The sequence below is a fragment of the Rhinatrema bivittatum genome, chromosome 4, assembly GCF_901001135.1.
Source record: "Rhinatrema bivittatum chromosome 4, aRhiBiv1.1, whole genome shotgun sequence".
Classification (NCBI taxonomy): Eukaryota; Metazoa; Chordata; class Amphibia; order Gymnophiona; family Rhinatrematidae; genus Rhinatrema; species Rhinatrema bivittatum.
This window is the reverse complement of record NC_042618.1, coordinates 248,572,205-248,588,240: the sequence shown is the minus strand read 5'-3', so window position 1 is coordinate 248,588,240 and position 16,036 is coordinate 248,572,205. Positions and strand designations below refer to the sequence as shown.

Below are 16,036 nucleotides of genomic sequence, written 5' to 3'. Positions count from 1 at the left end.
GAAGAGTGCTAGATGTAATGTACTTTGATTTCAGCAAGGCCTCTGACATGGTTCCGCACAGACTTTTATAAATAAATTGACTGCCCTTGGTATGGAACCTAGGATGACTGACTGGGTTAGAAACTGGCTGAATGGAAGTTGACAAAGGGTAGTGGTAAATGGAGTTTTCTCTGAAGAGGCGGATGTTACTAGCGGTGTGCCTCAGGGATTGGTCCTTGGACCAATACTTTTCAACATTTTTGTGAGCAATATAACTGAAGGGTTGTTGGGGATGGTTTTTCTTTTTGCTGATGATACCAAAATCTGTAACAGGATGGACAGCCAGGAAGATGTGGAAATCATGGGGAGGGATCTAGTGAAACTCAAGGAATGGTATAAGATCTGGTAGCTAAGATTTAATGCTAAAAAATGCAGAGTAATGCATTTATGATGCAGAAACACAAAGGAAAGATAACCGTATTGGAGGTGATATTCTTCTAAGCACAGACGACCAGGATCTGAGGGTGATTGTATCTGATAATCTTAAGGTGGATAAAGTGATGGTAAAAGCCAGAAAGATGCTTGGCTGTATAGGGAGAGGAAAGGTCAGCAGAAAAAGGGAGGTGATGTTGCCTCTATATAGGTCCCTGATGAGACCTCACTTGGAATACTGTGTACAGTTCTGGAGACCGCGCCTTCAAAAGGATATAAATAGGATGGAGTCTGTGCAGAGGGTGGTTACTAAAATGGTTAGTGGTCTTCATTGTAAAGCATATGAGGATAGACTTAAAGATCTAAACATGTACACCCAGGAGGAAAGGCGAGATAGGGGAGATATGATAGAGACATTTAAATATCTTAAAGGTATCTAAGCACAGGAGATAAGCCTCTTTCAACGGAAAGGAGACTCTAGAATGAGGGGTCATGCTATGAGGTTGAAAGGGGGATAGACTCGAGAGTAATCTTAGGAAATATTTCTTTTCAGAGAGGGTAGTGGATACATGGAACAGCCTCCCAGTGGAGATGTGGAGACAAAAAACAGTATCTGAATTCAAGAAGCATGGGATAAATACAGGGGATCTCTAAGAATGTGATGCAAAATTAATTGGATGGATAGGCAGACTAGATGGGCCATATAGTGTTTTTCTGCAGTCCTGTTTCTATGTTTCTTGGTTGTTTTTCTCATTCCTTTGAGCTGATTGTTAAAGAAAATTGTAAAGAAGTATTTTCAGGATGTATGTTTTGATGATAACTACTGTTTGAAGCTTCTTTTGAAGTCATTTCCAAAGTCCACTGCCCTCCCAAAAATGTACATATGACTACTTAGTAGTACTACAAACTAACAGAATTTACAGTGTACTCTGACTTTAATGGTTGCTGATTTATTTTCCTTTTTTTAAAATTGTATCCTCTAATTCATCCTCCTTTTTAGGAATATAGGCATTTTCTGATTTTCTTTTACATATTCTCATGCTTGCATACCAGGAATGCTGCCAAAAAGAAAAGTGTTACATGGTATTTACAAAACCCAAGAAGGGTGTCAAGTTTTACAAATGAAGGTCCAATTTTTTGTGTACATTTGGAGAACTGATAAATTAGCTTCTCTGAGCGGCTATGAGCTAGTTTGGAAATTGAGCTGCTTAGGTTTGTATGTGTGTGTGTGTGCTGGCTGACTGACTTCCTGCAATTACAATCACTTTTCCTTTTGTGCTCTGGCCCAGCAGTGCATTGTTAGTTGACGCCACTGCAAATACCGTAACCGCTATGGGAGCAATTTTCAAATTGGCTGCATTGTGCAAAGTCCAAACATATTCTTCACCCACAGTCTTTGCACCAATACATGTGAAGAGCCGAAAATATCATCTGTGTGCATACTTCTCCCCCTTCCTCCTCCCCTCCCCCTCCCCATCTTCAGCTTTGCATTGCGGAACACTACACAGGCTTTTAACTACATGGAGGGGGAGGGCAGATTCAGAAAGCCGAGTTAACGAAGATAAAACTCTTTTTACTTGCATAAATTATTTTGCACTCTATGGGAAGGAGGAGTTGAGTTTCACAAAGTCTTTTCAAAGTCGAGAGGGTTTAAAGGCGATAGAACTAGGAAATTAAATTAAACCGAAGAGTCCTGAAAGTTACATGCCGATGGACTTTAATGATGTGGAGATGCTTTCGTTATTTTTGATGTGTTTTATAGTGCAGAGCAGGGAAACAATGCTGCTTTGGATTGCAAGCACCCATCGGGTGAATGCAGAGCTACATCTTAACATTGGCTTTGTATCATGATATATGTTTAATTTGGTTGAGAAGAGTTTTTTGAATATGGGAAACCCTGCTGCCTTCTGTACATGGTTTAAATATTTAAAAAAATATATATCTTCAAGAAAAAACTGTTTCTCTTCCCATACTGACTGCTATTTGACTGTTGGCAGTACAGATGGCACCAGTGGGGGCTGACTCTGACAGACATTGGTGCAGCTCAAACGGCAGCAGGCAGCATGAAAGAAACAATGAGATATTGCAGTTTTGACTTTAGCAAGTTGTTGCATTACTAATTTAATGGTAGTATTGAAATGTACATAACTATCTGTCTGGTGGCTGTATTTGCAGATGAGATTCCAAGTGATGAAGAGGAGGGAAACGAGGTAGGTCAGGCAATGCAGGAGACCCAGGGAGGAGATGGTGAGGAAGATGAGGAGGAGGATGATTGGGATGAAGATGCATTGGAAGAGACCGCTTTAGAGGGATTCAGCACTCTCTTGGATTCTGAAGACTGTGTGGATGAATATCGTTTCTTTACAGAAGCCTTGCTGAGTATGTACATAGGAACTTAAAAATCACCTGCTTTTTTTGTTATTCTAAGAGCATTTATGATAGATATCATCTGGAAAGAAATGCTTTAGGGGTTTGTGCCTTATCAGGGAAATTGAATGAGTCAATAGGTAGTGCTAAAAAAAAAAATAGGTATTGATGACTTTTTTATCATTTAATGATAGATTGAAGAGAAACGAGCAAGGAATTGGCCTGTCAGTATTGTATTGTGGTGAAAGCAGAGTGCTGTGAAACTGGAGGTCCTGTTGTGTCGCTTTGATCAGTTCACATGAAACTTTGTAGGTTGTGATACCTTCATTCAGATTATATCTGAAGAAGGGACCCATACAAGCTCAAAAGATCATTTGCTACATCTTCTTTTGGTCTAATGAAAGGTATCTTCTTCTCCCACAAAGATTTTATTGCTCCCTAGGATCAATATGATTACTAGATCTCTGCCCTACAGAATGATCAGCTCACTTCACATTGTAACCAAATAAGAGCTAGATTCACTGAGGCCTTTCTTCCATTCTGTGTCTATGGGAAGAGACCTTGATGAATCAAACCCTAAATGGTTTAATGCATGCACTTTGTACACTGGTGTACTATAAATGTTCCTGAACATACCCAGATCAGTCCAGACAAGTGGGTTTATGCATCCCTACCAGCAGATGGAGGCAGAGAACAAAACTTTGAGGCACTGCTACATAACCGAGCTTGCCACCTGCAGTCCCTCAGAATTTCTCTGTCTCCAGCAGATGGTAGAGGTGCATACCTGCAGTCCTGACTGATCTGGAGTTGGAGCAGCTGCTCGAGGTTGCCAGGTTCCTTAGTGGGCCAGTCCCTCGAGTTCAGCCGGGCAAACTGGGGGTTGAATACCCCTGGCTATGGTTGCCTGCAGGGTCTGGGGCCCCTGATAGCCAGGGGACTGGCTCCCTCTTTGAGCCCCATGGTACTCTCCTGCCCACCACCAGCGCCCTCAGGGGTGTTTTATTCTTATTTCTTTATGCTGGACAATTTCTGTGGTGTAGTAAAGTTTATTAATTAAAAAAAAAAAGCTCTGTTTTGAGGGACAGCCAGGAGAGTCGGCCTGTGGTGCAGGAGACCAAGGCAGTCCGTGGTTTCCTTTGCAGGAGTGAGGAGCAATGATTACTGACGCTCTTACGGGGGGGGGGGGGGGGGCGGGCTTCCAGGCAGGGAACCTTTTTTGCTCCGGCGCGTGTGGCTTCTCCTGTTTGGGGAGCGGGTTTATTTTTAATTCAGTGTTAGGGCTGTTCAGCTTGGAGAAGAGACGGCTGAGGGGGGATATGATAGAGGTCTTTAAGATCATGAGAGGTCTTGAACGAGTAGATGTGACTCGGTTATTTACACTTTCGAATAATAGAAGGACTAGGGGGCATTCCATGAAGTTAGCAAGTAGCACATTTAAGACTAATCGGAGAAAATTCTTTTTCACTCAACGCACAATAAAGCTCTGGAATTTGTTGCCAGAGAAGGTAGTTAGTGCAGTTAGTGTAGCTGGGTTCAAAAAAGGTTTGGATAAGTTCTTGGAGGAGAAGTCCATTAATGGCTATTAATCAATTATACTTAGGGAATAGCCACTGCTATTAATTGCATCAGTAGCATGGGTTCTTCTTAGTGTTTGGGTAATTGCCAGGTTCTTGTGGCCTGGTTTTTGGCCTCTGTTGGAAACAGGATGCTGGGCTTGATGGACCCTTGGTCTGTCCCAGCATGGCAATTTCTTATGTTCTTATGTCTCTGCCCGACCGCGTGGTGCTGAACGGACAGCAGGCTGGGGATTCCCCTGTTTCTGCTGCATTTTACAGTGCTCTGCTGCCTTCTTCTTTCCCCGCGCACAGTTCCTGCGCTTGCCAACCTTCCTGCACTCGCCAGCCTTCCTGTGCTCATTTTGCTGGGTGGTCTGATGGGACCATGTTGTGTGGCCTTGCTCACGGTAGGGGTGCTGCAGCAGTAAGGATGTCAGAGAAACTACATGTGGAGGCCTGTAGAGCCTGTGGGACCTGGTCAGCCCTCCTTAGCTCCTTTTCCCTGTGCACTGGCTGTGCTGCAGTGGGGAGGGGGAATCCTCCGCTAAGGGTCCTAACACCCGGAGGGCCTCCTGATCCATGGGGGTGGGGCTAAAGGGGTCCTCTCCCCTTTCTACTCCCGTAAGGAATCGCAGTCAGGGAACTCTGACAGACCGCAAGGCGGTTGACTCTCCTCCACCTCTTTCCCCTGCGGCGCAGGTTTGTGAGAATGGTGTTGAGGAGGGGGAGGTTTCCGAGCCTAGCAGCCTGGAATGGGTGTCAGAGGGCCTTTCCAGGTTTTCTCCAGAATTCGTCCTTCTTATGCATGAGGCCTTTTTAGCACATAAGGCAGCCAAGTGGAGACCCAAGGAGCCCTCTCTGCGAACGTCCAAGAGAGCTCGGGCATCCTTGGGGGCGTCTGCTCAGAGACTGGATGGATGTTGCAGGTCGCGGACCACTTGTCCGGATTGAGAACCTAGGAATCTAGGGGACTCTGACGATCCGATGGAGGAGGGGGTGGCCTCTCCGGCTACGGACATGGGGGCAGACCCGGATGAGGACCAATCTCCAGAGGAGGGCAGCAAAGATGACCTGGACCTCCCGGAAGCAGCTGGAGCGAAGGGGGACGACCCCTGGGTGGTGTGCTTATTTAAGAAAGAGGACCTCCGGTCACTCATTCCTCAGGTCTTGGAGGAATTAGGGGTCAAACTGACTCAGGAGGAGTCTGATAGCGAGGGCATTAACTTCATCCTGGATGGTTTGCGGGGTCCTCCCAGTGTCTTTCCCATTCTAAAGAAGATTCAGAAGCTCATTAGTCAGGAGTGGGATTTCCCGGAGGCGGGCTTGAAGGTTGGAAGGGCCTTGGCGAAACTGTATACCTTATTGGAGGTTCACTTGGAGTGCCTTAAAAATGCCTAAGTTCGATGCTGCACTGTTGTCAGTGACCAAGAAGACTACGATTCCGGTCACTGGGGCAGCGACCCTCAAAGTTGTCCAAGATCGCAAGCTAGAGGTCCAATTGAAGTGCATGTTTGAGTTCTCAGCGCTGAGTCTCCGGGTAGTGGTGTGCGCCTGCTTGATGCAGCGTGCTTGCTTATGCTGGATTCAGAGGCCACAGGAGCAGGCATCTCTGGGAGTACTGTCCCCCACACAGGCGGCCCGTCTAGAGGCAGGGGTGGCCCTTGTGGCAGATTCTTTGATCTGGTGTGCACTATGGCTAGCAGTATGGTCTCGATGGTGGCGGCTCGCCACCTCTTGTGGCTGCGTAATTGGTCAGTGTTGAACCTTCCGGAAAAGGGCAAGCTGCTTTTTGGGGAGGTCCTAGACCAGCTCATGAAGTCTCTGGGTGAAATCAAGGGCAATAAACTTCCAGAGGATAAGAAGGTCATCAGGAAGAATTTTCCCGCTCATTCTCGTTTCCGAGAGTCGTGGAGGTTTCGGACCAGTAGAAGTTCTTCCACTGCGGGACAGAAGTAGTCATCAAATCATCAGCAGGCCTTTCAGGGCCTCAGCCGGTTCCGCAAGAGGTGGTTCCAGTCAGGGTTCTGGAGCCAGTAAGCCGGTCCAATGAAGCCAGGGGCGCCCACTCCAGGTTGTCCCGATTATACGAATGGGTCAATATCACCTCTGACCTGGCAGTAAGAAGGGACTGTTATGCCTTAGAATTTTCTCACCCACTCAACGATGCCTTTCTGGAGTCCCAGTGTTCTTCTCAAAGAAATTGCAACGCAGTAGAAGAAACTCTATGCAGTCTGATAAGTCTGGAAGCCATCCTCCCGGTTCCCCTGGACGAGCAGGGACAGGGAAGATGTCCCATCTACTTTGTGGTACCAAAGAAGGAGGACACTTTCTGGCCTATCTTGGATTTGCAGAAAGTGAACTTGAACTTTCGAGTGCCACGATTCCGGAAGGAGACCCTGTGTACGGTGATCACAGCTGTCCGCAAAGGAGAGTTTCTGGCATCCTTGGACCTCATCAAGGCTTATCTCCATATTCCTTTCCGAAAAGAGCATCAAAAATTCCTGCAATTCAAGGTCCTGGGACAGCATTTCCAGTTTCAGGTTCTTCCCTTCAGACTGGCCACCACTCCTCGCACTTTCACGAAAGTGATGGTGGTGGTGGCTGCGGCCTTGAGATGGGAGGGGGTGTTAGTCACCCCTACATGGACGACTGGCTCATCCTGGCAAAGTCGGAGGAGGAGTGCGCTCGTTCGGTGCAGCGGGGGAGGCAACTCCTGAGTTCCCTGGGTTGGGTGATCAATGTGGCAAAGAGCCACCTGGTACCCTCTCAATTTCTGGAGTACTTGGGGGCACTCTGTGATACCCAGCATGGCTAGGTATTTATGACGGAAGACAGAATGTTGAAATTTCAGGAGCAGGTTTCCCGCTTGCTGAATCTTCCAGTTCCGAAGGTCTGGGATTATCTACAGGTGCTGAGGTCCATGGTGTCTACATTGGAGCTGGTTCCGTGGGCCTTTGCCCACATGCGCCTATTGCAGAAAGCATTGCTGTCTCGGTGGAACCCGATGTCAGAGGAGTATTTTGTCCCCTTACCTCTGAAATGGGAGGCCAAGACCAGCCTGGCGTGGTGGTTGTCTCTGACCAATCTTGGCAAGGGTATGCCTCTGGAAGTCCCAGATTGGGTGATATTGACCACGGATGCCAGTCTCAAACACTGGGGAGCACTGTGCATGGGGTGCTCGGCCTAGGGGATCTGGTCGGCCTCGCTGTGGCTTAGGAGGCCCAGCTGCTGTTTGCATGGGTGGAGCGCCACCTCGAAGGGATCACAGCCTCTTATATCACTGGAGTGGACAACGTGCAGGTGGATTTTCTAAGCCGACAGCAACTGGACCTCGGGGAGTGGAAACTGTCCCCAGAAGCCTGGAACCACATTTGTGCCAGATGAGGAGTTCCTCAGCTGGATCTCATGGCAAACAGAGCCAACTTGAAGACGTTCAAGTTCTTCAGCCGCAGAAGAGACGTCTGCTCAGTGGGCCTAGATGCTCTAGTGTGTCCTAGCTGACGGGTCGTCTTCTGTATGTTTCCTCCATGGCCACTCTTAGGTTGAGTGCTTCATCGCATAGAAACACATCCAGGGACAGTGGTAATGGTCGCGCTGGAGTGGCCATATCATTCATGATTCACAGACTTGGTGCATCTGGCGATGGATGGTCCTGTTCGGCTGGCTCACCTTCAGGGGTTACTATGCCAGGGTCCCTTATTTTCGAATTGGGAGGATCACTTTTGCCTCATGACTTGGCTTTTGAGAGGCAGCGACTGCGTATGAAAGGATATTCTGAGCAGGTGATTCCTACCCTTCTTCAGGCTAAAAGGCCTTCCACTTCCATGGCTTATGTAGGGTGTGGAAGGTTTTTGAGTTCTGGTGCAGCCAACATGGGGTGGATCCTCTGCTGGCTTCTATTCCACAGATTTTGTCCTTTCTGCAGTACGGACTGTCCAAGGGCCTGGCTTATAGTTCGCTCCAAGACCAGGTTTCGACTCTGGGTTGTCTCGGGCAAGGTGCAGGGCCGGCCTTTGGCATCTCATCCGGATTAATTCATTTCCTCAAGGGAGTGAAGCATTTGAAGCCTCTGCTTTGCAAGGTCTGTCCTGACTGGAATCTTAACCTAGTCCTGCGAGTCCTCTCTGAACCTCCCTTTGAGCCTTTGGGTGGTGCCTCCTTGAAGGATCTTACGCTAAAGACTGTGTTTCTGGTCACAATCTGCTCGGCCAGACATATTTCGGAGCTTCAGGTTCTTTCCTGTTGCAACCCTTTTTTTATGTATTTCCACTGACAAAGTGTCTCTGAGTACGGTGCCTTCTTTTTTGCGAAAGGTGGTCTCTGCCTTCCATGTGAGTCAAACAGTGGAGTTGCCTGGTTTTCCAGGTTGGTCTAGAGACTCTGCCTTGAGTAGAGATCTTCAACTTTTGGATCTTCGAGCGTTCTTGTGGTACTTGAAAGTTACCAATTCTTTCTGAAGGTCGGACCATCTTTTTTGTGTTTGGTGGAGCGAAGAAAGAAGACAAGGCGTCGAAAGCTACTTTAGCCCGATGGTTGAAAGAGGCTATTCTGCGGCCTATATTGCTAAGGGTCGTGTGGTCCCCAGTGGCCTTAAAGCACATTCTACTAGAGCACAGGCGGCCTCTTGGGCCGAGTGTCAGTTGGTGTCTTTGCAGGAAATATGTAGGGCCACGGTGTGGTCCTCCCTGCATACTTTTACCAGGCATTACCATTTGGATGTTCGGGCGTCTAAAGATGTGGGCTTTAGTGAAAGCATTTTGAGAGCGGGTCTTTCAGGTTCCCACCCGGTTTAGGGTGGCTTTGGGACATCCCCCTTGTCTGGACTGATCTGGGTATGTTCAGGAAAGGAAAATTGGTTCTTACCTGCTAATTTTTGTTCCTGTAATACCACAGATCACTCCAAAGGGCTTCCCCGGTATTGTTACCGAAAGACTGACCTTCCTGGTACTCAGATGTGCGGTATTACTTGGATATTGCCACTGCAACAGTTAAGTTATTTTAGTTTCCCCAGTTGGCAGGGTATTTTTTGGGCCTTGCGGTTCGTGTAGGTACTCCAGTTCAGGGGAGACCAACCCCAGGGGTTTTTTTTCCAGTTTGCCGGGAGGGGGGGGGGGGGGGGGGGAGAGAATTCTATATAATCTTGGTTTGGCTACAGGTCAATACTGAGGGACTGCAGGTGGCACACTCGGTTATGTAGCAGTGCCTCAAATTTTTGTTCTTTACCTCCATTGGCTGGTAGGGATGCAAAAGCACTTGTCTGGACTGATCTGTGGTATTACAGGAATGAAAATTAGCAGGTAGGAACCAATTTTCCTTTTTAGCATTATAATAAATTTTAAAAGTGAAGGCCTCCCTGTTCCTGAACTCTTCATATTAACCTTTGCATGTGTACAATTAATCATTCTTATTAATTATATTGCAAATTTTCAAGGGAGCCACTGAATTTATCAAGGTTTTCATTTGTTGAAGTATTTGTACTTGTCTATAAATTTGGAACTATAAGATAGGCAGTTTTGAAAGATAGAAATTTGTGAACAGATAACATCACTGATGCTTCTGAGTTATTTCAGATTTACAAAGCAGCGTAGTAGATGATGGCAGAGAAGGACCCGTTGGCCCTCTCAGCTTTCCTCTGTTTCTCAACCACTTTGGATAGATGTACATGTAAATTCTCCTTAAACCAACACCTCTTCTCTCCATAACCCTGTGTGTTTTACCCAAGCTGTAAACTCTGGAATTGACCCATATCTAAAAACTGCTATGCCACTGCAAAACAAAAGAGCCATTTACCAACTTCTTGATGAGTGGAAAATTGACTTGTTGGCATCAGTTAATTCATTTTTGGCATCCACTGAGCTAGGAACATGCATCCGGTTATATTGTGAACAAGGCAGTCAGTAAGGAGCAGGAAATACTTTTCATGGGGCTAAAATATAAAAGCTATCCATCATTTTTGGGCCACAACTTTGACTGCAGGGAAGAGAAGAAACATTATTTTGTCATATCAGTCAGACTCGTAAAGATCCACTAATATGATTTAATGCATGAGAGGTGGGACCAGAAGGAGGTGGTGATACAAAGTATTTTTTGTATCCAAATTCTTGTTTTCTTTACTGTAAAGATTACATAACCAACTCTCCTCAAACTTTGCAGGTCGGATAATAACAAAATGATATACTCTTCCTGGTAGCTTTACAAATCTTCTGTACTGAAGTATATAGTAAACTTTTTCAACACGTCTACCAGACTTATTTCCATGTTCAATGGCTTTGTTTTTGGTGTGCTATGAAAATTATTTACCCTTTTCCCTTTTCATTCAAAGATGTAAAGAGATCAGATAAGCTGTATCAGCTCCTAGGAGTTCACATGGATGGTCTGTGGTCTTGTAATATCTCTTGTCTTTCCTCCCTGTCCCCTCTTCTCCACCTCCTGTTTTGTTTTGTTTTGTTTTTTCTTAGCGGTACAGAGTAGGGACACCACATGGTATCAGTCGCTGACAGCAACACTGAGTGATGACCAGAAGAAGCAGCTACAGGAAATCTATACACTGGCAGAACAAAGGAGAAGCGCCACAGGTCTGCTGTTCTTTGAAATGTTTGGGTCGTAAGTGAAGAGAATCAGGAAGATTGCATATTGGTGTTTAGGTCCTAAAACACTATCAGGGCAAATGTAAATAGTTCACCAATGAATTTTTTTTTTTAAATGCTGACGAGTGTGGGTTGGTTTTTTGGTTTTTTTTAATGAAAATGCTTCTGTCTGCAGTTGACTGACTCGCCTGAGACAAGTGTATGTGTGTGTGTCTGTCTGCTGATGTGAATCATTACCGTGGAACAAGTTTTAATGTTATAGTTCAGTGGTATTCACTGCCAGTCCTTGAAGGCAACAAACGTGTCAGGTTTTCAGGATATCCCTAATGAATATGCACAAAAGAGATGTGCATGCACACTGCCTCCAATTGTATGTCATGTGCATTCATTAGATATTCTGGCAACCCGAACCATTTCTGGCCCCAAGGGATTGGAAGTGAAGAATCGGGTACTAGGAGCTCTTCTACTTATATCAGTGTGTGCACACAATATTAGTCTCATGTCTCCTCACAGCCTGGTTATATTTTATTTGCATGTGCATTTCTTGTATACCACCAGATTCCAAAAATAGATCATCGCGATTTACAAAATAATATTCATAAACATAAATACATGAAACTCATGAAACAAACATACATGTTTGTTTTATGTTTTGTATGCTGGAGACATATACACGGACTTTTAAAATTAGTGGCTTAACATTTATAATGGATAAAGGGGGTAACTATTTCTAGTTCCATGTGTATATTTTTATTTATTTAGATTTGATTTCCATTTTATCACAGATTCAAAACACAATAAAAACACAGCAATACAAAAACACTAATGTAATACAAGAAAGAGTGCTAATAGCTGCATTAGTCTCGGAGAGAACTGGATTCTTTGCAGGTCAATATGCATTTTTTAGGATTGATTTTTGGGGTTTTGTGAACATAAATGGCTATTCTTAAAATTGACCAGGGCTCAGTGTTTGTAAAAGTAACTTGGTTTTATGCCTACTTATGGGATCTGGAGAGGGGCATTTCAGGAGGGGAGCAGAATTGGAGTAAAGTTAGGAACTTGTGTTTATTTTCTTTTTTTATTTTAAAAGTCTGCACGTAAGTTCACCCACAGAAGTGACACTCTTGTGATACAGCAGATGTAACTTTTTGTGCGGATGAGTTTTTGTATGCATACCACTGCACTTAGGCACAATATTTCAAAGCAAACTTGTGCACAAGAATGTTGCGTTAAGGCTTTACCCCACTGTGCATGGTTACAAAATTACGTTCCCTATTGGACAAACATAAGACTCGTCCAAGGATGATGACGTACAAGAGCTTTTCAGACCGCAAAGGGCCTTCAGATAGAAGACATGGTACAATGTACCTGTCTGAACCATTTAAGTTCCTCCTCAGTGGGTTAAATTTGTGAGTTCTGAATCTCATGCCTCATATTGTGTCAGAGGCTCGATTAAGTGATCCATGAAAGCATAGTTTATTGAATCATGGTGCTAGCTATTGAGAATTGGCCTGTATACATTTTCATATAGCATGACTTCCTTATGGCAAATTGGGTGACTGCAGATTTGCCCAGAATTTAGAGGTCAGCAGTGCTCTGGTTCTGATTGGGCTGGAAGCCAGAAAAGAGCAGAAAGAAACTGCCATGTCTAGTTGTACTCTAATGAATAGTCTTCAGTATTCAATATACAATCACTTCTCCATTGTACCTGTCTTATTTTTATTCCATTCCCTCAACTGTAGAGTCTAAGAAGATTGAACAGCAGAGTGATTCGAAGATTGACAGCAAAGGATTGCACTCAGCGTTTAACTTTGGGGGAACTACTACTGCTGGCAACTGATAGACAGAATTACAGAAAAACTGCAACTGGGAAGGACTTCCATCATTTTTGTTGTAATAATTTACCTTGGAATGGGAAGGCAGATCTGATTTTTGGGGTTTTTTTGTTTTTGTTTGTTTTTTTATGGTTCTAATGATGTACTGGCTTCCAGATGGGTTTCTACAGTCTTCCTGAGAACATCGTAACCAGCTTGTATGTTAAATATTTCTTTGATTATAGAATTGGCTGGACTGGAAGATGGAAGGGGAGATGGACAGGGGAAAAAAAAAAGCAAGCGTAGTGAATTGGATGGAGCAATTCTAATGGAATTGCACTTCCCAGGTTTTTGTTGTACATCATAGATGGAGTCATACGGAGAACAGTGCCTTTTGTTGTACTTGGACTGCCTGAAGCAAAGGCAAATAATGGTAATTTTAGAAAACATTGTAATTTTTTTTTCTTATGTGCAAAGACAGATTTATTGATCTTCATAAGCCTTGGTTATGCATTTGGTTGTTACCTGAAATTTTATTCAAAGTTTATTTGATTATTGCTTACAGATCACTCTGGTTTCAGAAACAAGATTCAAAGGCCCAAGTGTGCTAGTCATTTACTTCAGGGATCAAGATCCTAGGGGGTAATAGAAAAGGAAGTATGTTAGCACTGTCAAGAAAGTGTCTTAAAAAGAAAAGTCAGTCAGTCAGTCAGATGTGAAGAAATCTGCGTCCCAAAGTGTTAATTCTTTCCTTCTGACTTCCTGCCACATGTTTTGAGACTTCTCTCTTTTTAATAAGATCACTGGCCTTAACCATCATCTACTTTCACACCTTATCAAAGAATGAGATTTAGACTTTACGTCGTCGGATTGTATGAAGGTGCCACATGCTTGCTACTGCACTCTAATACCTTGAGCTGTTTTCCAGTCAGAGAGCTTGGGATTTTAATAAACCCTAGGACTCACAATCTGTACCATCGTAGCCAAGGTAAAAATTTGTTGTTCCTGTTCATACCCCAGATCAGTCCAGACGAGTGGGTTTTGCATCCCTTCTAGCAGATGGAGACAGAGAATTTAAACTTTTCAGGCACTGCTACTTAACCGAGAGTGCCACCTGCAAGTCCCTCTGTATTTCTCTGTCTCCAACAGATGGCAGAGGTGCAACCTGCAGTCTAAAATTTAGTTATTAAAAAAAAAAAAAAAAAGAGAGAGAGAGAAAAGGAAGGGAAAGGAGATAAGAGAGGACTGGTGCTCCCTGAGGTGTTAGGTTCCTTCATGGGCCATCCCTCGGATTGAGCAGGGTGAGCGGGGAGGTTGGTAATCCCTGGCCAAGCTCAACCCTTGATTTCCAGGGGGAGGGGAAAGCCAGAGGTCCTGGTTCCCTCGCACCCCCTGAGGCCTTCCCACCTTCCCACCGACTGGAGCAGCCAGAAGCAGGAAAATATCTTACTTTTACTCTCTGGGCTGCTCGGTGGCTGTCACGTTAAAAAAAAAAAAAAAAAAGTGTTTTTGTCAGGGCTTCGGTTGGCTATGTCAGTGTGGTAAGCTCCCTTGGGGATGAGAAAGGATGCCCGTGGCTCAGCTGTAGCACTTGGGGTCGGGACAGCAGCAGCGTAACAGCGTTTTCAGCATGGTCAGAGTTATTTTTGTTGCAGGGCGCAGCAGAAACATGGCGCCTTCCATGGAGCGTGGTAAACTTTGGCGGGCCTGTTGTGTGAGGCGATCGCGCCTCAATGGAGCCTCTTTGTGCACCGGCTGTGCCTCTGGAGGGGAAGGGGCCTCCATGGAAGGCTCAGTAGGCGGTCACTGCACACATGCCCTGGGGGGGGGGGGGGTGTCAGAGGAGATGGTGACCATGTTGCCTCCAGTTATTAGCTCAGAGACACCCCTCCTCCACTATCTCCAGTGCAGCAAGGGCTTGTAGAGGACAGAGAAGGTGCAGGGGAATCAGGAGAGGATGTGGTGGAGAAGGAAGCCAGTAGGTCTGATGAATTTTTCTCAGATCTTGTTTTGCTGCTCCACGAGGTCTATCTTGCTAAAAGGGAAGCAGCGAGTAAGCGTTCAGCCACCCAGAAGTCCCAATGCTCAGCTAAGAAGCCTAGCGCAGAGGCGCAGTCCAGGTCGGTGGGCATTCTTCGGCTATTGGGCCTGGGATGCCTGTTGGGGGTGGAGGAAACTCAGCTGAAGATTTGGAGGAGGAAGTTCCACAGGAGGACTCGCGAGATGACCCAGGCACTTATCTTGCAAGCACTCTGGTGGGTAGTAACCCCGGTGCGGAGGAGTTGTGGCCTCTCATTCCCCAGGTGCTGGAAGAACTGGGATCAAGGTCACACAGGAGGATTCTGACAATGAGGGTGTGCACCTGGTGTTGGACGGGCTGTGTGGACCATCAGAGGCCTTCCCGTTTCCGAAGAAAGTAAAGAAGCTGATTGACCCGGAGTAGGATTTTCCCGAGGCTGGTCTGAAATTGGCCAGGGCTAAGGCCAGGTTATATCCCTTGCCAGAGGAGACCTTGGAGGTTTGGAAACTTCCAAAGATAGATGTGGTGGTTTCTGCAGTAACCAAGAAGACTACCATTGCCGTAACAGGGTCGGCAGTGCTAAAGGATGTCCAGGACTGGAAGTTAGAGATCCTGATGAAGAGGCTGTTTGAAGTCTCAACTTTGAGCCTTTGAGCTGCAGTCTGTGCTTGCCTAATGCAGAGAACTTGTTTGTGGTGAGTGCAGAAGCTACATAATGGGCCTTCACTGATTCCAAACAGGAGGCTTAGTTGGAGGTGGGGGTGGCCTACGTGGCGGATGCCCTGTACGATATGGTTCAGATATCAGCTAGAAATATGGTGTCCGCGGTAGCCACCCAGAGTCTCCTATGGTTTCGTAATTGGGCAGTGGATGTGTGGTCGAAAGCGCAGCTTTGTAATCTCCCCTTCAAAGGAAAGCTGCTGTTCAGAGAAGATCTGGATAAGCTAATGAAGCATTTGGGATAGTCAAAGGGAATAAGTTGTCTGAAGATAAGACTGGCAAGAAGACTTTTCCGCTGCACTCATTTTCAAGAAAAAATGAGGTTTTGCTCCTATAGGAGTTCTTCCGGATCGACACAGAAAACAAGGTTCAGGAAGGCAGTAGTTCTTTCGGGGGAAACGTAGACCTTCCAGAGATAGTTCCTGACAGGGTACTGGAGGAGGTAAGACCACCCAATGAAGGTGGGCATCTGCCACATAGGCCACTCCTCCCTGGAAGCTTTCAGGGGGAGACTAACCCTTTTTTTTTTTTTTTTTTTTTTTTTTACAAAGAGTGGACCAA

General features: G+C 45.6%; 1 protein-coding gene across 2 annotated transcripts in view; it reads left to right on the top strand.

Annotated features, from left to right (window-relative positions):
• IPO8 (importin 8) overlaps positions 1–13,816 on the top strand; it is a 285,959-nt gene extending 272,143 nt beyond the window's left edge. Inside the window, exons 23-26 of one of the 2 annotated variants that reach the window (XR_003856437.1) lie at positions 2,587–2,790; positions 10,793–10,909; positions 11,707–11,809; positions 12,664–12,742. Coding sequence is in view for 1 of the 2 variants with exons in the window: in XM_029600000.1 (XP_029455860.1) it covers positions 2,587–2,790; positions 10,793–10,909; positions 12,664–12,761 (419 nt within the window). In the remaining variant the exon portion in view is untranslated. Of the gene's footprint in view, positions 1–2,586; positions 2,791–10,792; positions 10,910–11,706; positions 11,810–12,663 lie in introns of both variants that reach the window. The other variant, XM_029600000.1, reaches the window with a different exon arrangement.
• The last annotated feature ends 2,220 nt before the right edge of the window (positions 13,817–16,036 follow it).